We start from the raw sequence: 23,467 nt of genomic DNA, 5'->3' as shown, positions 1-23,467 counted from the left end.
CCGCAGCGGAGGACCCGCACATGATCGCGGAACTGAATTGCGTATGCTTGTGGTTTTCTGCACAGGTGTACATTTAAGGACATTGTCTCGTCTGCGCGAAAGAACGAAGCAGGGAATGACATCAGAAGGTAGTTCAACCCCCTGGAAATACCCTTCTATCTCAGGCGACATTCTGTTGTGCTGTCGTGGTGAGAGCTGTTCCTAGAGCCTCTAGAACGGGTTGCTGTTCTTTTGGCTCGGCTGGTTTATACTACTTATTTTGGAAGTAGTATAAACCACTTTTAAAAAAATAACATTTTTTTGTGGAGGAAGAGCCTAGAAGAACAAGTGGAGGTTGCAGACAGCAGGCTGGATGGGTGTCTTGCTCCCCAGACTGGGTCCTGCATTGTCTGCGCACAAATTCCTGCTTTCTTTATTCTACTTGTTATCTGGCCTCCTAGCAACTTGTTTACGAATCCACGTCCATCTGCAATGTATTTGCTTATGAACTGCAAATCGAACGCATCCATAGAGATCAATGGAGCTTATACGTGCCGAATCTGTGGTAAAATAGAGCATGCTGCAATTTCTACCTGCAAGTGGGAGTGAACCGGCGAAAGTCAATGCATTTAATTGCCCAATGATCACGCTTGTGGATAGAGATTGCGGAATCCGCAATTCAAATCCATTTGAGTGAGACCGGCCTATGCCTGAGGAAGAACCCTGAGTAGATTTGAAAGCTTGCAATAACATCATGCATTTTGTTAGCCATTACAAGGTATCCTATCTACAGGATTACTTGTTTTCTCTTACTGAGAACAATCACACTTTACATCCACTTGGCATTTTCTCTGCCCTTTCACCACTCCAGTATTATAATGAAGTTCTATTTATACATCACTTTTATTACCAATGCTGCTATGTGAGGGTTCTACAGCATAAAGGAGGAGTTGTATCAAGACTAGTGTAAGTAAAAAGCAGCTGCTGCCCATGGCAATCAATCAGATATCACATTTCATTTTAATAGAGGCCTGTTGGAAGATGAAGAAAGCAAATGGATAGATTGTCACGGATTGATAAATACTAGAGATGAGCGAGCGTACTCGGATAAGCACTACTCGCTCGAGTAATTTGCTTTATCCGAGTATCGCTGTGCTCGGGTCTAAAGATTCGGGTGCCGGCACGGAGCGGGGAGCTGCAGGGGAGAGCGGGGAGGAACGGAGGTAAGATCTTTCTCTCCTTCTCTCCCGCCCGCTCTCCCCTGCTCCCCGCTGCGACTCACCTGTCAGCCGCAGCGGCACCCGAATCTTTAGACCCGAGCACAGCGATACTCGGATAAAGCCAATTACTTAATTATACTTATATGAAGCTAATTAGGCTAATTAGTCATTTTAAAGTACGGGACCGTGGCTGCGGATTTTTTTTGAAAGCGCAAAGGTGCATTATTTGCGTATGCAAAAATTACACCGGAAAAACACTGTGACGCATGATGCACAAAAACGTGATGTGAAGCCAGCCTTAGGGTAACATTTTCTGACCTTTATCTGTTTGGCACAGGTGCCAATTCTCAAACCACCAGTAATATGTCTGGGAAACTCTGTGGCATCTCCCCTACAGTGGCATGAACGTTTCTCACCAGGTAGATAGGAGTACCCAGTCCTACTACCCTGCAGGAAGCAAAGACCATCCTGATGGTGACCTTCAGATCACTGCATGACTTTACAAACCACCAATCCTTGTTCGGTGCCTTAAAAAGTCATCTTTCTAAAGGGACCATAATACAAGAGGGCAGACTCTGACTGTTGTATTTATGTTTTTAGGAATAATTAATAGAGATGAGCGAATGTACTCGGTAAGGCCGATTTCACAATCGAGCACCCCGATTTTCGAGTACTTCACTACTCGGGTGAAAAGATTCGGGGGTCGCCGGGGGGCGGGGCGTGGCGTGGTGGAGCAGGGGGTAGCAGCGCGGAACAGGGGGGAGCTCTCTATCCCTCTCCCCCCCACTCCCCTCTGCAACCCCCCGCTCACCCACGGCGCCCCCAGAATCTTTTCACCCGAGTAGTGAAGTACTCGAAAATCGCGGTGCTCGATTGCGAAATCGCCCTTACCGAGTACGTTCGCTCATCTCTAATAATTAACTATTAGGAATTAAGGTGCGTTTACACATATAGTTTACACTCAAAATTCGTCAGAAACTGACTAGAGATGAGCGAGTATACTCGGTAAAGGCAATTGCTCGAGCGAGCATTGCCTTTATCGAGTACCTGCCCGCTCGAGATGAAAGGTTCGGGGGCCGGCGCGGGTGACAGGTGAGTAGCGGCTGTCAGCAGGAGGGAGCAGGGGGGAGAGAGGGAGAGAGAGATCTCCCCTCTGTTCCGCTCCACTCTCCCCCGCAGCTCCCTGCCCACCGCCGGCACCCGAACCTTTCATCTCAAGCGGTCAGGTACTCGCTAAAGGCAATGCTCGCTCGAGCAATTGCCTTTAGCAAGTATACTCGCTCATCTCTAAAACTGACAGTTTTGAGCAGTCATTTTGCATTAGCTACTAATGGGCTAATCAGCCCTTTAGACCTTCAGTTGCATGTATTTAGAGAACAGCGGGCGGTCTGTTCTCTAAATACATCACTATTTTCCAGCAGGACAGCAGCTGTTAAAGAATGTTATCAGCGCTGCCGACGGAGAACTCAGGGTGCGGTCCCTCTTATCAGGGATGATGGGTTTCATGCTGACCTGAAGTCAGCGATGAACGAAAAGTGCACGGTAAGAGCACGATGGGCACAAATTTACACACAAGGCTTATTGGTCAAAAGATGGCTTTTGATCGATAATCGTGTGTAAGAGGGCCTTTACTATTTTAGAGGGGGTTCACACATACAAGCGTTTTTTGTGAAAAGTTACAGACTTTTTGGCAGTTTTTCATGTAGTTTTTTGGTTTAGCTAAAACCAGAAGTGTATTTAAAATTAATGAGAAACATAAAGGAAGGATTTATACTTCCTGCTGGACTCCCTTCTGCCTTTGCCTCAAAAAACTCCATTAAAAAACTGCAGTAAACTTTCTTCCAAAAAAAGCTGTGTCTGAAACCACCCTGATAGGCAAAGAAGTTCAGTTTATTCATACTTTGTAAATTGTGAACTATCTTCCAGGCCTCTCTGAAGCCAGAACTGCTGGGTAACGAGTTTACTTGTCTTGAGTTCCCACGAAGGATTCAACAGAAAGAATTAAAAAAAAGAATGCTGTACCGTGACCACACCATGACAGGCTGGTAATATAACCCGTGTGATTATAAGATCAAGTGTAATGAAAACGTGATCACGCTATGTCGAATGTTAAAGAATGAACATGTCATTGAAGTATGAGGTTGGCCTTAGTCCAGGGGTGTAGCTAAAGTTTAGTGGGCCCAGTGCAAAAGTTCAGCTTGGGCGTCATTCCCTGTATAGCCACTCTGCATGGCTATCGGCCGTGGTCAGCCCCCCAAAAATACATACAGCATATCTTTATTTATAACCGGACAGGTGAATGATGGGAGTGGACTTTGCACTGGGGGCTGGAAAAGGTTCTTGTAAGTTACAGGCTGTAACCCTTTCACTGCTGGGGAGGTAACCTGTGCCCCTCACACAAAGGCGAAGCAGTATAGACAATTAGTTAGGAGTTCAAGGTACTTTTCATATGGGAAGCAATTTTCTGCAACATCATTGTGGAGTATGCCCTCTTGTGGAATATTCAGCACCTAAATTTGCGCTGCTAATATGCAGATTTTGATGCGGAATTGAAAATAGCAGAATTCTGCTGGCAATTCTGCAACTAGCCATGCGGAATTCAAAAACTACATATTCTGCTGTTATGGAATATTCTGTATTGTGTTAGAGGTCCCTAAGGGTTATTCAATGTACATGTTTCACTTAACCCTGTAGTAGGTATAGCACTTATAGAAGGGCTGTAAAGTGAGGGGAGGTACATTACACACTGAGGAATTTCAGACAGACGACACCTGCAGAGCCTTTTGCAGTGATAGCAAGAAGTCAGCACATTATCGGTCACTGGTAACTTTGTACGTCTTCCACACAAGGAAATGCAATCCATGGAAACTTATATGTAATTGTTTGCAACTTTTCTATGATAGTTTTCTGACGTGGAGCCATCATAAACCGTTTGTAGTCAGTAATGACAGAGACACAAGTCTGCATAGGTACTGTAGTAGGATATTTGTAACCAAAGCCATTTCCTTATAGCCATAAAGGAATATTGTAAATAGTTTTTACCCCCCAGTGTCCTTGACATGGCTGAAGTATAAAATACTGGTGTAGACAGTAAACTCATAAGGAAGTGTGACATGCTTCAAGGGTGAAGGCAAACCCAGCAATGCTCATATTGTCATTGTCTGAGACTACTAGTACATTAGGATTAGTCATATACAAAAATAACCTCCGCAGTGGAAAGTCCCATTACTTTTACTATAGAAAGACAATTGCATATGTACATTTATATACATTTGCACATGGAAAAGAGAAGTACTGTCCCTGTCCTGTTCTTGCTCCATTATCAATAAGGGATTTGTTTGTTTGTGTTTTCAGCTTTCTTATTAGTCCTAAGAGTACGCAAGCAAACATGTAAAAACGCACATTTTTAATTATGATGCACCTAATCTGAGAAAGGTGGTGGGTCCTTGTCAAATTGCCCTATAGAAAGTGCTGATCCGATGCTAATGGCAGTGGGAGAACTTGACAGAGTTTGGTTAATTCATAGTTCTGGTAAAGCTCTGTTTCTGTTTATACTAAATAGCATTTACATAATACAAGTTACAATGATAAAGATATGCACTGCAGTAATTATAGGGTTCTTTAGGAATATATATAGTCTACGGGTCATCAGTGTAGGAATAGTGGTGTCTGACCTGTAACTAGATACCAATAGCACAGCAGAAGACAGGGGTTTCTTTTCTAGGGAACTCCTTTTTGCAAATTCACCAAATGTATGTAGGGAACAGATGGAAGAGAGTAAAGGCCCATTTAGACACAACGATTATCACTCAAAAGCCATCTTTTGAGCAGTAATCGTTGTGTGTAGATGAGCGCCGATCATGCACTTTTCATGCACTATTCGTTCATCGCTGACTTTAAGCAAGCTTAAAGTCAGCGATGAGCCTTATCAGCGTCGCACGCTGAGTTCTCAGCGGGATACCGCTGATAGTATTCTTTCTCAGTGGGATACCGCTGACAGCTCCGAGAACAAAGCAGCTGTTAGCAGATAACAGCACTCCTGCTGTCATTTGCATACAGCAGGAGCTTTCATTTACATGCTAATAAACTCTTAAGTAGCTAATTAGCCACCTAAGAGTTATTGGAAAGTGATCGCTCAAAACTGTCACTCAAACTGCTGTTTGAATCAATTTTGAGCAATCATCTTTCAGTATAAATGGGCCTATACTCTAAGATTAGACACACTGAGTTTGTTGTCTGTTGCTTTGGAGATGTATAGGTCTGCTTAGTAGAACTATATGGCAGCTACAATACTGATGATATGGGTAAGCTATAGGAGCTTTAGTCCCTTTAGATCTTAGTGCCCTTTTATATAGGATGACCAGTTTGGCACAGCTGCCCCGTGGGTAGTCCCAACGATAAGTGTTCCTGTGATTTTACACATCGCTAGTGAATAGTGGCTGAGCATGGGTTGGGGATCATTTTCCGGCTCCCCCACCTCGACTTACAGTAAACAGGCTGTCGTAAATGAACAACAACCTGTTTACACGGCCGATCTGTTGTTCAGTTTTCTGCAAGCAGAAATTGAATGAAGAACGAGAAGTGAACTCTTGTTGTCGTTCAGTCGGTTCATGCATTTACACTGAACGATATTCATCCAAATTCCCGTTGGATCAATGATCGATCAGTCCATTTAAAAGAGCACTCTCCTGAACCCATTGTCTGAGCTAAGACCAGCCTTACACAAATGTAAGGCTCTCCCACATGGGGGCACGCAGCAGTACACAATGCATTGCATATTAGCTGTGTGCCAACTATTCCCCATGCACTATCTTGGCGTGTATCTGCACGTATTACGCACCAAGATAGTGCATGCTGTACATTCTGTACGTACTCGTACACAGTTGAACGAAATGTAAAGTTTGATACCACATTTTACACGTGAAGAACCCGCACACATAATACGCAGTAAAAACGGGTGCATTTTTGTATCTGTAGTAACGTTGCAAACCCAGCCTGTTCGTGAGTCTAATGACGGCATCATAAATCCCTAGACGTCAGGCATACCTTATACATTGTATATGGATAGGTATACACAGTACATTTTGGCACGAACTAGTTCACATCTGAGCTGAAGCGTTTCGTTATGGGAGCAAGAAAACGTCACCCATTGCCTTATGATGACACAAATGCTGTCGGACGGACTCCTTTGACTATAACGAGGTTTCTGTCCTGCATTCTTACAAAATAGCGCTGCATGCGGTACGATTTTGTCCTGTATTTAAACGGAATTCAGTGACGTAACTAAAAGAAATGTACAGTAGATGTATATAGATAGTTTGCAGGCATTGAATAAGGCATATTACTTTGGAGGAGAAGGAGAACAGCGAGGAGGAGTGGGAGCGCCCTTGTATATAGGCGTAGACTAACACTGGGCTGCAGGTATGTAAACTAAAGACTATATTTTGGTGAAGTACATGGTGTAAACTGCACAGAACGTCCCTGCTATATCTGTGCGCAGCCGTTGCTCATTTCCACAGCTCTATTAGAACATGACCGATATAATTGCTATTCTGCAGTGTGCTCCAAGGCCTGTTTCAGCTTACGATTTATGCCATGCTCCGTGATTGTGTTATAGGAAGCATCTATATTTCCTGACAGCGTCACCAGAATTTTTTTTCACATCGTAAGAATTTATATCTGGTGCGTAGTAAATCAGATTTACTGTGTACAAATACTAATTTAATTCACAGTTCAAGAGCTTAATATGGATTTATTCCAAGAACACTCGATTTAAGCTCCAGGATGATGTATCCACTTTACTAAGGGATCTTGTACAAAACATGTATTATCTCCAGGCCTCAAACTCATCTTGGTTTAAAGGGCCACTCCAGTCAAACACATTTTCCACCGCTACACCCCTCAGTCTCTCACACTCCGGCCCTCTTCTGTTTATATTGCTCTCACTTCCATGCAATGTAGCATCCTGTCTGCTGCTTATCAGACACCATCTTCACTTTTAGATTTTTCCCAGCTTTCTTTTCTGCTGCGCTAGCAATCCCAAGATGCATTAGCATGACCAGCTAGGGCCAGTACCATCCCTGCCTGCTGGGAGAACAATATGAATTATCATTATCCTGTGTTATCTTTATTAGAACTGTGTGACATGAGCCTCTAAGCATCAGCAGTTACTGTTTTAGGCTCCCCCACACCACCCCCTCCCATGAAGAGCCTGTGTGGTATAGGCCAAGCAGTTTCATCACACAGGAATTCAGGTGACTGAACTAATGACTTCTTGAGAGAACACAAGGACAAGTAATTCCTAGGTGGTCACAATGAGATCATATGACCTCTTTGGTCCCCAACTTATGTAGTTTACGGTCCTGCCAGTTTTTAAATGGGATAGAAAAGTGCCGAGGTCTCTGTCTCACATATTAACCCCATGATGCCATCAGAACAGAACCAGCGCTAGAATGAAAACCGTTGAACTGCTGTGGCCAAGATTGGTTCTGTGTTTATTTTACCGGACAGCAGTTCGAGTTGGTTAAAGAAGTGAGTGGCGCTCACTATATACCAATCAGGGATATTTTTAAAAGCACCTAAAGTAGTATTCTGCTAATATACACTTACCCTGAGGATAGGGGATAACTATCTTATAAGTGGGGGTGTGACCAATAGGATGCCCATCGATCGTCAAAGCAGGGTTCCTGTGTCTCATTGTGAGACTGGCAAACAGACTGGCAGCACACATGCTTGGTCACCGCTCCAATCATTTCAATGGAAGTGCCCGAGATAGCGGAGTGCTTGAACTGTGGATAGGAGATAACTTTATATGACTGGAATTCCTCTCTTCAGGTAATCGAAGACCACAAAGTAACTTTAGAAGTGTATAGTTTAAGTGGAGTTTAACATTAAAGGGGTTGTCCGGTTACTGGACAACATCCCTTTAATAGGCGGAGTGTAGTGAAATAATAAAGTGAGCGGTATTCACCTCTGTGTTTATTATGATCAGAGGCTGCAGCGTCACATTCCCAAACTTGTGACACTCAGAATGTAAGCGCTGATGCCAGGAGAAGATGTGATGACGCTGCACCTTCTGATTGGCTGCATAGGTCACCTGACTTTGTGACGTCAGCTGTCACATCAAATGCCAGGATCACAGTGAGGCTGCAGCACTTGATCCTGGAGGCGACGGAGGGGTAAGTACTGCTCAGTTTATTATTTTACTACAAGCAGCCCTATTAGAGGGATGTCATCCGATAACACATATGCTGCTTAAAGGGGTTGTCTGGTTATCTAAGAAATGTATATATTCACATTTTCTTCACAGGGCTTATAAAACTATTGAAGAAGATGACATGAAGTTCCCACTTATTTATGGAGAAGGCAAAAAGGTTGGTGTATGTTAGAGCTATTCGCCGTACAGGAACCACAGCAAACCTTTTAACCTAAGTGAAAACAAAATTATTAATTATAAATTGAACTTAGCAATTGTTATCTTCAAAAGCTTTATGACCTCCCTTACGTGGGATGACAAAAAGAGGCGCCATTAAAAACAAAATTATACAGAGCAACCTACAATTTGTAGGGCAAGTATAAAAACATTTTCTATACAGCTTTGTGCTCCTATAACTTGGCTTTGTACATAGAACATGAATAGAGCAGCAATATGTTTGCCCCATTTTTGACAGTTGTGGCACAGCCATATTATAAACTCAAAACCTGAGTCTCCCAGAAATCTGCTTAAAGGGGTTTTCCAGGCAGAGCATGCGGGGATAAACCAGGGTCAGAGCAGAAGTGCTGCTCCGACTTCTGTGTAGTGGTCGGCGCTTGTAATTGCAGGAGCAACTCTCGTTGAAATCAGTGGGACCTGCGCTTTTAATTGTAGGCTGGGGTCCCATTGATTTCAACATGAGCTGCGCGTGCAATTACAGGCACCGGCCACTACACAGGTCGGAGCATCGCTTCCGCTCCAACTCTGGTGTAACCCCATGGGCGCTGCATGGAAAACCCCCTTTAACCTTAGATTACCACTGGGATTCGGGTCTTGCGGCCAGTTTACGACAAACTTGAAACAGCATTGGTTTAAAGCACTTGAGTTTAATTGCTTAAAGCGAACCTCCAGTTTCAGGACAAAATTCTGTCCTTGGACCGAAGAAAAGAGAGTATATTACTGCTGTCATTCCTCTCTGCCAGTATCCCTCTGATCTGCTGGTTTGGGGTGCAGTTTTCAGCAGTCCAAGATGGCCACTGCAGTTTTCTACATACCTGTGCACTGCCCTGTGATTGGCCAGCACTGATCAAGTGAGCAGTGCTGGCCAATCAGAGAGCAAGTCTAGTGCATTGGTGATGTAACACTAACAGTGCACTATAGGGAATAGGTAGTCTGAATATTGTTTCGGCCATCTTGGACAGCTGAAAAAAGGGTCCCGGACTTCTCATAGTGACAATGGTGCATATACTGTACATGGACCAGAGTCATAGATTATAAAATGATATTATTAAAATGACAAACAAGAAGGACGAGCTTTACCTTGTTTTTGCCTTTTTCTAGTATTGTTTATATGGCATATTGCATTGCACAACAGGACACAAAGCATGGACAATGTAGAGTATGACCTGTTACTGCAAGCAAGGTCTGTGACAATTCTTTCATCGTATTGGTTATAAAAGACATAAAAAATAATCTGGTTACTGTCATGTAAAATAATTTGAAAATACAAAATGTATTCAGTACATAACACAGATACAAGATTAGCGTGAAGTGTAAATGCCTATCTCCCATGGCCGGGTCCACATGGGCATTCTGCAGCTTATCAGCAGTGGGAAGCTGGCCTCTATACCGGCACCGCTTGGTGCGGATTTTATCACTTATTTCTCCACAGAGTTCGCCCACGGATTGGGAAAAGGTGAATTCCACAGCAGAAATAGTGATAAAGTTGCCATGCTGTGGAATTGAATTCCGCACCGCTTATCAATTTCCGCACAGGTTTTGTGTGGATTATTTCTGCAGCTTGTGGACGAGATTTTTAAAAACTCAACCAACTCGCTGCTGCGGTAAATGCCGCAGAATTTCAATATGAAGGATTCGAAAAGAAATTCTACAGTAAATCCACCTAGTTTAGACCCCCCATAACAGTCCTATATCTATGGGACTGTTCTAAGAGAAACACTGATCTTCAAATACCTTTCACCAAAACCTACTGGCTGCACAAGATAGTGTGTGAGTACAAAACGAGCAATCTTTTTGTGCGCACATTGGCGTATTTTACTGTACTTTTTCTGCACACAAGACGTGCTTTTGAACAAGGCAGAAAAATATGCACCGATTGAAATCCGTCTAATGAGTTCCAGATGTGTTCCTTTTCCTGCGCAACTAAACAGTGTTCTACGCATCTTCTAGCATATTGTGCGCGCATTTGTGCACCCCTATTGACTTCTATGGATACTTTTGGTGCGCAAAGAAAGTTGGCATGCTGCAGATTTTTTTTTTGTGTAACCAAAATATGCAGGAAAAATGGGTTCTATACGCGTGCAAATACACCCATGTGAATCCGGCCTCAGCGCTTGCGATCTGCAGATCTATAGACCAAATGCATCCCAATGGGATAGGTCACATGTCCGCTTTTTATGCGGATGTGCGATAAATTATAGGACACAACGATTCGCAGAACGCACCTATCTGTGTTCTGCGCATCGTTGTGTTCTATATATGCGCTCAATGGGGCCGGCGGCAGCAGCGCCGACCCCATTGAGAACATATACTTAAAGATCGATCTCCTCTGCCACAGCTGTGGCAGAGAAGAACGATATTCGCCCATTGAATTCAATGGAGCCAGCAATACAGCCGGCTCTATTGAAAACAATGGGCTGCCGGCGTGCACGGGGTGAATTGTCGGGAAGGGGTTAAATATATAAGCCCTTACCTGAAAATCATCCTAAAATGTGTAAAAATAAAAAAAAAAAGTATACTCACCTTTTGCCTGCTGTCATTCAATAGCTAAGAGCTGCCTCTAATTGGTCCCTGCGCTCAGCCAATCAGAGGCAGCACCCACTCACCCATTCATGATTTCATGAATGGGTGAGTGAGAGCTGCCTCTGATTGGTAAGGGCTGTGACCAATCCGAGGCAGCCCATTCAGCAGGCAGGGATTTTAAATCCCCGCCTGCTGAATACTACACAGAGCAGTTCAGGAGAACTGCCGGCCGGACGCGGCTGAGCTCCAGCTGCAGGAAAAAGGTGAGTATACTTTCTTATTTTTACACATTTTAGGATGGTTTTCAGGGAAGGGCTTATATTTTTAAGCCCTTCCCGAAAATTCATCCCGCGCTCGCCGGCAGCCCATTGCTTTCAATGGAGCCGGCTGTATTGCCGGCTCCATTGAATTCAATGGGCGAACATCGTTCTCCTCTGCCACAGCTGTGGCAGAGGATAGCGGGCAGCTCTGGGCCATTTAGCTGAAAACGCTGCTAGCTGCAGACTTTTCGGCGAATCGTCGGCCCCGGTCACGCGATTTGCGGATGCGCATCCGTCATGCGATCCGCAAATCGCGCGAAAAAACGCCCGTGTGACCGAGGCCTCAACGTAGGAGTGCTGGTGGAGCTTTATTATGCATCTGTGCTAACTATTATTATACTGCTTATTATATTCCATCAGGCTAGAGTGATGGCCACCATCGGAGTGACACGGGGATTTGGAGACCATGATCTTAAAGTGTATAATTCAGACATCTACATAAAGCCGTTCTTATCGTGTAGCCCAGAGGTATGTGCACCATATGTCTCTTTTATACCACCACCTGAAATGTAGATCTTATTATGCTATTACTCACACTATTGCCACATAATCTTGTATTTGCTGAGATTAGACACTATACTGGAAAATCTAGTTTTGTAATCTGCTTTGTTAGATACTCAGTATGCAGCTATTAAACAGCCTGCGCTCCTAGCAAACGATCGGAGAAAAGATGACCAACGATGCACAAACTTTTAGGGGGCTCTTGAGTTGTCATTAATCGAATGCTCTGATTTCTGCCCATAAAGATGTTTACTCCCAGTGTTTCAGGAAGCAGAATCGCTGGAAATGTAATAACAGAATAGCCGGTAAAAGCTACAATTATCTCATTATGAAATATGAATAATGCTTTCAAGCAGATACTCGTTGGTGCTCACGTTTTAGTACCAAGCCGTTCAATTAATGATGGGTGCATCTGAACCTTCTGTACACTTGCATATCACGTTGCAGACTTTGCTGCGCATTTGTAAATTGAAGGGTTAAATCTGCTGCAGATCTGCACCAAAAATCCGGGCAAAACCTTCAGCAAATCAGCGACGTGTGAACGCACCCTAATAGTATGTTCACACATTGCGTAATTTAGCAGATTTTTGGTGCATATCTGTATTAACCCCATTACATCCTGTGCGTTTAGGGTTTGCATGGAGAGCGATCACTCCATACTCGTACAATGCGGGTGCCGGCTGTTTCTCACAGGTAATGCCTGCCAACGACAATCGTGATCAGCGTTAATGCTAATCGTGGCTGTAAGAGATGAGCGAGCATGCTCGCTAAGGACAATTGCTCGATCGAGCATTGTCCTTAGCAAGTATCTCCCCGCTCGACAGAGAAGGTTCGGCTGCCGGGTGACAGGTGAGTTGCGGCAGTCAGCAGGGGGGAGCGGAGGGGGAGAGAGATCTCCCCTCCGTTCCTCCCCGCCCTCCCCCGCAGCTCCCCGCCCGCCGGCAGCCGAATCTTTGCTCCCGAGTGGGCAGGTACTTGCTAAGGGCAATGCTCAATCGAGCAATTGCCCTTAGCGAGTATACTCACTCATCTCTAGTGGCTGTTGACCCTATAAATGCTGATTTCAGTTCTGACAGTGGCATTTAAATACCCCGATCAGTTTTGTGGGGTAACAAACTGCTGCCCCGCAATGAGATTGAGGGGTGCCGTTCGGTTGCCATGGCTCCCAGCGATTGCCTCTGAGGTCATGCCTGTAGTGTGGCTTGATAGACTGCCTGTGAGATTGCGGTATAACCTATCCTACTATAGTACGTCATACTGCAGGCCATCTATAGTACGTCGTACTGCAGGTCATCCGTCTCGTGTGAAATTTTTAGTTGTCAGACTACGTTTTTTCATGACAGATACAGCTTCATTTCTTTCTCTTTCTATAGGCACAGATTTTCTGTTATTCTTCACATTTTTAGACATTTGTTGTTCTTTTTGCTGTTATGGGGCCGTGTGCTGGGCGTGGAATGATTCTCTCAAAACCACAGCAAAAAAACCCACAAAAGGCATGAATCAACAAATCTTAACTCCCTAATGAGTAATGCTTTTACCGATTTGTGTATTCACACCCGCTGCATTCTTTGGTTTGCCACATGACAGTATACACTTTTTAATATAAGGTTAGGTAAATTATTGTCCTTGTAACATTAATGGTCACATCTACAAATCCAGTGTGCTGTGGGTAACTTGTGCCCTAGAGTAGAGGACGCACATGTTCTGTCCTGCTAACATAGTATGTTCGGCTAAAAAAGACATATGTCCATCTAGTTCAGCCTATTACCCCCAGTGTTGATCCAGAGGAAAGCAAAAAAAAAAACCTGTTAGGTAGGGGCCAATTTTCCTCATTTAAAGGTAAAAAATCCTTCCCGACTCTAACCTGCAATCAGAATAATACCCGGTTCACCGACCCTTCTGAAGTAATCAGTGATATAACATGTAATAGTGTAACTCTCAAGAAAGGTGTCCGGGACCCTCGAGTACTCTTTTTAGTGAATTCACCATCACCACGTCCTCAGGCAGAGTGCCATAGTCTCACTGCTCTTACAGTAAAGACCTCCTTCTGTGTCAGAGTAGAAACCTTCTTTCCGCTAGACATAGAGGGCCCCATCCTGTTACACTCACAGTCCTGGGTATAAACAGATGATGGGAAAGATGTCTGTGTTGTCCCCTGATATAATTATCCATAGTTATTAGAGTGCCTCCTTGTTACAGTCCTAGGTGTAAATAGATGATAGGGGAGATTTCTGTATCATCCCCTGATATATCCATAGATAGTTATTAGGCTGCCCCTTAGCAGTCTTTTTTCTAAAACTAAATAACCCTAATTTTTATGACCTCCCTGAGTATTGTAGTCCGTCTATTCCATTTATTACTTTAGTTTCCTACCTTTGTACCCGCTCAAGCTCTGATATCTCCTTCTTGAGTACTGGTGCCCAAAACTGTCCACAATATTCCATGTGTGGCTTCATCAGTGACTTGTAAAGAGGAAGAACAATGTTCTTGTCATGTGCCCCTAGACCTCTTTTGATGCACCCCATGATCCTACTTGCCTTGGCAGCAGCTGCCTGACACTGGTTGCTCCAGTTTAGCTTACAGTTAAGTAAAACCCCCAAATCCTTTTCCATACCAGGGTTTCCCATTTAGTGTGTAATGCTGACATGTATTTCCTCTGTCCTTTACATATTTATTGAGCCACATTGGTTCTCTCCTATTCTTAACAGTTTTTTATTATTGTAAGGTATGGACCTCTCACAGTTAGTATTTAAGATGATTTTAAAAATTTCCCATTTACTGCCTGTACTCTTATTTTTGAGGACATTGTCCCAGTCAGTAAGGTTATGGACATCTCTGAGCTGGACGAACATTGCCTTCCTAAAGTTTTGTATGTTTGTAGCTCCCCTATAAAACTCCCTTTTGAAAGACAAGTGGAAATTTTATAATATTATAGTCACTATTTAATGTGTACCATGACCAAAGGGTCCTCACCAGCACCTCCTAGGAATCTGTCAACCCGATCCCCGATGCATCGAACTTGAACGCCAGTAATAGAACACACAATTTGATGATTCCGGTCTCTGCGAGAGATTTTTCTGCCTGTCCTCCACTACCAGGACCTGTCTAGCTTGCCCTGCTGTCATATTTCCCTTCTTACTGGAGCAGACATGCTCTCGCAGAGAGAGGGCATGCCCTCGCAGTGAGAGGACATGCCATGCTGCAGCAGTGCTGATCCTGTAATGACATTCCCCTTATATGCCAACTTTGCAAACTTTTTAGGGTGTGCCAGTTTAGGATTAGCCTCCTTGGATATCTTCCCTCTACCCCTCTTTCTGTCACCCAGCTCATCCTGCACTCCCATACTACCATCTACTCCAGCGAGTGCCTGCTCAGTAAACAGCAAACTCCTTTCCAAGTTGTGGACGGAGCTCAGTGTTGCAAGTTATGCATTTAGTCCAGGATCTGGGCTTTCCAAACTTATAGATGGATTAGATAAAAGTAATATATGCAAGTAAAAATTAAAATAGGCGGTAAATAAATATAAGTGACTACTCTATATTCCCTCAATCTAAAGTAACTAATCTCAAGTCAGACACTTAACCCTTTCCAATCCACTGTCTGACGTCTTCCTACATTCCGATTTGAAGTTTGTACAGCTCCAATGTCAGAAGACATCCGACAAGGTATTCTTACTGTCTATTGCCAGCTACTCCACTGTCAGAGCCTCTCTGGCGCACACACATTGGCTTTAGCCAGCATATGGCACCGTAGTATAACAGTAAAAAGAGAAAGCCTCTTAGGAAACCCTGAATCCAAAATTGGATTGGAAAGGGTTAAACAGCACACTTAGATTACAGCTCACACACTCACTTTTATTTGCTTTAAATAGTGTAATACTCCTGCTCCTCTTCTGTTTAGAAAAGACGGGAAGCGGAAGATTTCAAATGTCCCGTGACGATCCAGACTTCTGCGCATGTGTCGCCATTTTTTCTTTGGCGCGCATACACAGAAGACATCCAAAAGGTCCTTTTCCGACCAGATCGTCGCAGGACATCGCGGAGGATAGGTGTGAGTACTTTCATCCCTCCTCATGGATGCGATCCGTGAAAGGAGCTGAAACTAACATTTTTTCACTTTTTATTTACTTTATTGCGATCGGCACTATCCACTGGATAGCGCCGATCGCATTGCCAGGGGCCCCCATGACAGCTCCACGTTGTCGGCTACCTCCAGGAACTGACAGCAGAGAGCTGTCACATCCTCAGCCCACAGGGGATGCATGTTTTTACGTCCCTGAGGATTAAAGCCCACAAAACCAGGGCGTAAAAAAAGCAATAGGGCTGTCACTAAGGGGTTAAGGAGTGATGATACCCCTACCGACCCTCAGTATGGTTATGTGATGCACTTCTGCTTTTGGAAATTTAAAAGGACGGTTTGATGTTTACATTCTGGGAGCTTATACAATTTGTTTGGCCAACTAAAGCTCTTGTGTTTGGGCATGCACTCTAGCAAATCCACTTGCAAATATAACATGGATAGCAGCTAACATAAATCAGCATACAATACCGTGTAGACAATAGACTTATGAAACACTACGTTCTTGACACAGTACTGTGCAGTGTTGCATACAGCATTCTAGTTCTTTTCAGCTGTCCTTAAGGCCTTGACCCTTCCATTTGTAATGAAAACATGATTGTGGATGTATTTTACTAATGTGTCTATATACAGTACACTTGTTTAACATAGCTGACACCTGCCGATTATAAAGCGGGCTTGACTAGTGGCATCTTATGTGGTAGAGAACCAGGTCTGGGTGCAACTGCTACCCTTGGTCCCTTTCCAGCTACAGTTGTGAAAAAAGTTAGCACTGTAGAAATACCAGGATTTCTGCATAAAATGTGGCCTGATTGTGTTTGTCTATAAGTAAGACTTGGAAAATAACTAATAACGCAGAGTTCTACTGTTCATGGATTTTATTGAGCAAACATCCACAGTGCAGGAAAAAAGTCAATTAATCTATATGTAAATGATTTCTGCAAGAGAACATTTTCTAAATGATTTTCAATTATGGAGATGGGATTGAAAATATAGGTTTCAGAAGTACTTTGCCCATTAAATAAAGGCACGTAAAGCCTGGTTACTGAAAAAAAAATATGTTGTACTTCAAAAAGACTTGTTAATGTAAGCCATACCTCAACTTTTAGAAGACATGCTATCGAGATGCGTGCTGCTAGCTACAAAATCATTGCTAATGACCTGTGTATATATGAATCCATTTTTAGACAGATTATCTACAAATGGAGAATGACTCTCCCTGTGAGTAGGCATCCTGTTAAAATCACAATAAGAAATCCTGAAAGAGGTGAGAGAGAGCCCAAGGGTACTGGAAAAAGACTCTACAAACTGCCAAAATTAAAAAAAAAAAAAAAAAACACTGAATGAGACTGGTGTTCATGGGAGTGCACCATAAAAGAAGCTGCTGCTATCCAAAAAAAGGGGGGAAAAGACAGTGGCCTGTCTCAAGATTGCCTGAGATAACCTAGATGTTCCACAGTGCTTCTAGGAAAACGTTCTACGGACAGATAAGACAGAAGTGGAACTTTTTAGCACAATGCTATGTTTCGAGAAGAAAAAAGCACCACATCAACACCAAAACCTCATCCTTGGCTGTGATTAGCCAGTGCTGCCAATGTGAGAAGCATTAGTCAGCCAGAGTGATGTATAATGTCTTAAGGCTCTTTTACATGCAACAATTATCGCAAAAAAAACTGTTCAAAATGCCAAAAATGAGTGATAAGCATTACATGTAAACACAGGCATCAGGCACTTTTCGTTTGAATGATGGATTTTATTTCAGTTAAAGTCCATCAATCAGCCGCTGAAGGACTGAGCAAACACATTCTATTTGAATGTATTTCACTCATCTTTCAATAGACTGCATGATGATCTCCCCATGGCAGGTTTACTCTGGACCCGAGGAGAACAATGGAATGTGACCGCAGCTGTTTACACATGTGTTTAAACACATTCTGGGCTCTGCAAACAACTCATGTAGGTACTTTTACATGCAAATGAAAATGATAAAGTGTTAATGGCCTTAACACTTTTTATGCAAATAGCTTGCTAAATCTTTCAGTCGTTTGAAAGATCATCTTTGCGCGTAAAAGTGCCTTTAGTCTACCAATGTATACTAATGTACAATGTACATCAAGTAGTCAGAGAAGGGGTGCGGCAATCTTTGTCCAGGACTGGAGGGTGACTTGAAGCCAAGCACAGTGAATGAGTCATCATCTAATCTCTATTATATGTTGTCAACTGTTCTCCCTGCACCTCACAAATAAAACATGGCAGGTTTAAAAGTTTTACTCGTTATGCCTATTTGCTCTTTTGCTTAAGCATTTCTTGTATGAAGGACATTTACATTTTTGCAGGTGAAGGTTTATGACTTGGCTGCATGGGATCATAATGCTGATGATGTCATGGTAATGGGCACAGATGGGCTCTGGGATGTCATCACTGACAGAGAAGTGGCAGATATCATTCATAGAGTCTTTGCTTCTCATGGCACAGACCAACCAAATAGGTAGGTATAGGCAGTATTGTAGGCATGTACTAGCATAGAAAATGCTGAATATTTCATCTTAAAAGTGTTTGTCTAAGTCAACAGCATTAATATAAAAGCCACTTTGGCAATATTCAAAACATTTGTGTACTATGAAAAATATTAGGCTATACTGACAGCGGCATTTAAAGGGTTAATAGCCACGACTGGCCGAACGGCCGATTGCGGCTATTGCCCGTGGGTGTCAGCTGACGCCCGCGCTGTATGCAGAGACGTCGTTCCGCGGCATCTCTGCATACATACCTGACGCTCCAGGACATAAATGTACTGGTTTGATTGATCGGAAATCTTAGTGGGCTATTTCTGCCTACAGGCTATAACCTTATTCCCATTGTCCATATCTGTTGCAATCTTCCTAAAATGCAACCTTTCTATTCCGTATCATGGAGTTGTCTTTGGGGGGGGGGGGGGGCGCTCACACACTATAAGCATTGAGAGAAGTTGACCCACAACAGAAAGCAACAGAAATTATCCATGTGTGCCACTCACCTTAAAGACTATGTCACAATTTTCTTCTATAGAGCACAAGATAGTGACAGTCACACTGATTACAGTGATGTCTGCTGGGTAGATCTGTGCAGTAATTTTGGAGAAACGTGCCTTTAATCAGTAACCGCGAATGCATAGAGGACTACTTACAGTAGTCCTGGATGAGCTGCAGGCTAGCTACACCCACCCCACCCTCCAGCCAATGATAGACTGCTGTTTGCCTATTTCTGTGCATAGGGAGAGAGCTGCCAATCATTGGCTGTAGGGTGGAGTGGGTGTGGCTAGTGTGCAGCTCATGAATATGTAGGACTAGTTCTGGGTTTGGCTGCTACTAATTAAATGCAAGTTTGTCTACAACTACTAGACAGATCTACACAGCAGACATAATTGTAATTAGTGTGACAGGCACTAGTGTATGGTGCTATGTGAGGGCTGCAAAAACATGGCGGCTGAGTCTCTTTGAATCTTTGCTTTTAAATAAATAAAATATATATACATTTTTTAATACTCTATTTTTATATTAAAAATTACGTTTTAAGATGGCTGAGGCACGTGGGTAATTTCCTTTGCCTCTTGACAACTTTGTTGTGAAAGTTTACACCATATAATCACATTATAGGCATGCACATTTTTAAACATGTCAGATCTGTTTTCTGGTAGGTGAAACATACCTATCCATCAATCGACCGCATACAAGCACCAGTTTAGACACTGGTCAAATATCCTAAAACCAACAGTTACCAACCTGTGACGTACAGCATCCAGAGCAGACCGCAGGCTTGACTTATTTCCAGCTCCCTGAATCCTGCACTAGATAGAGCCCAAATCACATACTACATGGCCGAGCGCGCCGCAAATTTAAAGCTTTATTCTAAAAAGGATTAGCAGTGCTTAGATAAAAATATACAGAGATATTTACAAAAGGGAAAGGAGCAGACAATACACACAACAGTATGAAGATAAAAAGGAATAAAATAATAGAAAATGCCAGTCCATAAAGTTGTTTCACATACTCCTGGGGTGAGGAGTGCACGCGGCAAGAGACAGGCTGGCATTAGATGCCACTCCTGAGTCTGACAATTTGAAGAGGGGATTCCCCTTAGTTCTAAAGCCTCCCTGAGTCACACCTCTGCCATCCCCCCAGTTTACATTATCAATGGGCTGGCTGAGCCTATGCACAGATCTTCCAGAAAGAGACCTAATTTAACATTTCAGCCATATTTTCCTAGTAGGCCCTTCAATAGGTAAGCTATGGCATGATGGGTACTGTTGTATTATGTCGCCACCAAAAGTGGTGGGTGCCAGCAAGTCTTAGGCTGCTTGACAGCCAGGTGACATCCCCACTTCCTGATTGGCTGCACTCAGCCCTCCGGCTGTGTGCCTCTGCTGCTGGCTGTGTGCTGTACTTGTCTCTGGTGGCTGCTGTGAGTGACTCCGCCGAGGCGGCAGCCTACCATCATGTCGTGCCATCGGCGGCTGTTGTGAGTGACCCCGCCAAGGCGGCAGCCTACCATCATGTCATGCCATCGGCGGCTGTTGTGAGTGACCCCGCCAAGGCGGCAGCCTACTATCATGTCATGCCACAGTTGTAGCCCAGGCTGCAGAGCTAAGAAGCGCGCACGTGGCTGTGCGCCGGGGAGATGAGCATGGAGCATTAGGAGAGATTACAATCCGGCCGTGGGGGAGAGAGGATCGGGGACCCCCAGTGACACCATAGAAGCCTGGAGTGCCCGCAGGGGGAATGCAACAACAGATGACAGTGCTGCAGGGAGAGGAGCGTGGACCAAATGTACAGGGCTTCCCCCCGCCGGCAGCGGGCGACCAGGGGGAACACCAGTGGAGGTGGTCCAGCCTGCAGCGGCTAAAGCCCAAAGCCTGGACAGGAGTGGAGATGGCAGTGGCAGTACAACGGCGGGGAGGGGAGGTATGAGTTGTTCGGCATCGGGGAAAACAAACTGGCCCCGCTGTCAATGTCCTCTCTGCCGTACTAATAGCCAATCAGAAGCTAGGGGCCGGACAGGGGGGGTGGGGGGAGGTGGAGGGGCGTTCACTCCACCAAGGAGCATATTAGCACTAACTGCTTAGGTTAAGCAGCGCTGCTGATTAGAGCCACCTGATTGGCTCTTCGGCACCACGTGACTACACAGCGTGCACGCGCATTGCCTTCAGCAGCCGTGCACTACACACTACAGTTAAGCAGACGTGCACTATACACTACACTTAAGCAACACGGGGTTAGGGTTAGGGTTAGCTAAACCTAAACCCTCAAATTAACCCTAAACCTAACCCCGTGTTGCTTAAAGGGGTTGTCCCGCGCCGAAACGGGTTTTTTTTTTTTTCAACCCCCCCCCCCCGTTCGACGCGAGACAACCCCGATGCAGGGACGTACAGAAAGCTTACCGGAGCGCTTACCTTAATCCCCGCGCTCCGGTGACTTCTATACTTACCTGTGAAGATGGCCGCCGGAATCCTCTTCCTCCGTGGACCGCAGCTCTTCTGTGCGGTCCATTGCCGATTCCAGCCTCCTGATTGGCTGGAATCGGCACGTGACGGGGCGGAGCTACACGGAGCCTGCATTCTGCACGAGCGGCTCCATTGAAGAGAGCAGAAGACCAGGACTGCGCAAGCGCGGCTAATTTGGCCATCGGAGGGCGAAAATTAGTCGGCACCATGGAGACGAGGACGCCAGCAACGGAGCAGGTAAGTAAAAAACTTTTTATAACTTCTGTATGGCTCATAATTAATGCACAATGTACATTACAAAGTGCATTAATATGGCCATACAGAAGTGTATAGACCCACTTGCTGCCGCGGGACAACCCCTTTAAGTGTAGTGTGTAGTGCACGGCTGCTGAAGGCAATCCGCGTGCACGCTGTGTAGTCACGTGGTGCCGAAGAGCCAATCAGGTGGCTCTATTCAGCAGCGCTGCTTAACCTAAGCAGTTAGTGCTAATATGCGGCCCCTCTCAGCCCCTAGCTTCCGGGGGCGTCAAGGTACAACAGTACCAGCACTATGTTGCATATCATGACTTTACCTACACATGGATCCCAAACCTGATGTCACTGATGATTAGCTTTGCAGATATGCGATTTTGTGGGTTGTGGGGGTCACACAGCAGCGGGAGTTAATGCATTGTGTCTGTGGTACACTGGTGGTTCCAAAAATATAACCGCTGTTGGGCTGGGACCTTTAGGTGACCCATTATTAACTCCTCCTGTGCTTAATAACCGCATCATGAAAATGGAACATGCTGCAATCTTTCTGACTCACCTGTGTAAATACATCTATTGCAAATAATGGGTTGTATTCTTGTATGTCTCGCAATGCACAAAATTTGCAGCCATGTGAATGCACCCTCCCCGATTACTAGAATGAAGTTGCAGCAGTACTCAGCTAAACCATGTGGCCCTTAGGCTGCCGGTGGATTTCCATGGGGAGCTTATTACAGGCTATAGACAATACAGATAGGATGCCACCAAAATAGTAAGAATCACCGGTAGTCACTTATTAAATGTGCTCCATTACTATATTCGTCCATTCCATCAGTAAAGAACATCTAGTAGAACCTGTGATGCTGGAAGAGGAAATGTCCCCATCACATTTGGTTGGTTTGAGTATTGCCTGCATTGGCGTTTTGAATTCCTTCTTTGCAGTTGCCTCACAGCACCACCTAGTGGCTGCTAATGTAATTTGCTACATGTTGTCTGGGTGCAGTATAAAGAATACTAAAAATGAAAAACAAACAAACTATGATTTAATAGTATGTTTCCATGTATACTTTGTTCCAGGTATAACCTTGCTGCTCAGGAGCTCGTTCTTCGTACCAGAGGGGTGCGGAAGGAGAGCAGCTGGAGGCTACCCACTGGAAAGCTGGCCTCGCTAGATGATATATCTGTGTTTGTTATTCCACTGGCCGGACATGGCAGGTGAAGAAGAAACATATGCTAGATCCGGTTCTAGAGCACAAACTTGGTATATTACCTCAACAGCAGGAGGCACAGCAAGCGCTAAGCACTTTAACTTGAGACACTTTCCTCAAAGACTGTTTTGAAGCAGGAATATTTTTATTTAAATGTATGTTACAGGTATGACGACGCTTAAAGCCGGTCTTTAATAAAGACATTAAATCCCCCAAACCATTCTAATTATTACAGTGAGGAGCATGGTTAGGCTGAGGTTCACCTCTCACTGCAGATGTCAGCGGCCCGTGGACTCTCACAATATCATGTGCGCCAAGAACCAACAATTTATGTGGGGGGAGAGGGGGAGAAAAAAAAATTAATAAGCAAATTTTTTTCTTTTCTTTTCCTGCATCACCGCATGGGGAAAAAAAATTGCAGCATGTCCTATCTGTGGGCGTTGCCTTGGAACAGCTAGCATCGCCTTGCTTATTGTTTT

The 23,467-nt window shown here is 44.3% G+C and overlaps 1 protein-coding gene across 1 annotated transcript in view; it reads left to right on the top strand.

Annotated features, from left to right (window-relative positions):
• PPM1J (protein phosphatase, Mg2+/Mn2+ dependent 1J) overlaps window positions 1-23,205 on the top strand; it is a 56,334-nt gene extending 33,129 nt beyond the window's left edge. The window contains exons 6-10 of the mRNA XM_066600052.1: window positions 3,126-3,244; window positions 8,509-8,572; window positions 11,835-11,942; window positions 18,389-18,540; window positions 22,858-23,205. Coding sequence (XP_066456149.1) covers window positions 3,126-3,244; window positions 8,509-8,572; window positions 11,835-11,942; window positions 18,389-18,540; window positions 22,858-22,999 — 585 coding nt within the window. The 3' untranslated portion in view covers window positions 23,000-23,205. The remainder of the gene's footprint in view (window positions 1-3,125; window positions 3,245-8,508; window positions 8,573-11,834; window positions 11,943-18,388; window positions 18,541-22,857) is intronic.
• Window positions 23,206-23,467: the final 262 nt, after the last annotated feature.

The sequence above is a fragment of the Eleutherodactylus coqui genome, chromosome 4, assembly GCF_035609145.1.
Source record: "Eleutherodactylus coqui strain aEleCoq1 chromosome 4, aEleCoq1.hap1, whole genome shotgun sequence".
Classification (NCBI taxonomy): domain Eukaryota; kingdom Metazoa; phylum Chordata; class Amphibia; order Anura; family Eleutherodactylidae; genus Eleutherodactylus; species Eleutherodactylus coqui.
The sequence above is the reverse complement of the archived record's forward strand: the minus strand, read 5'-3'. Positions and strand labels throughout refer to the sequence as shown.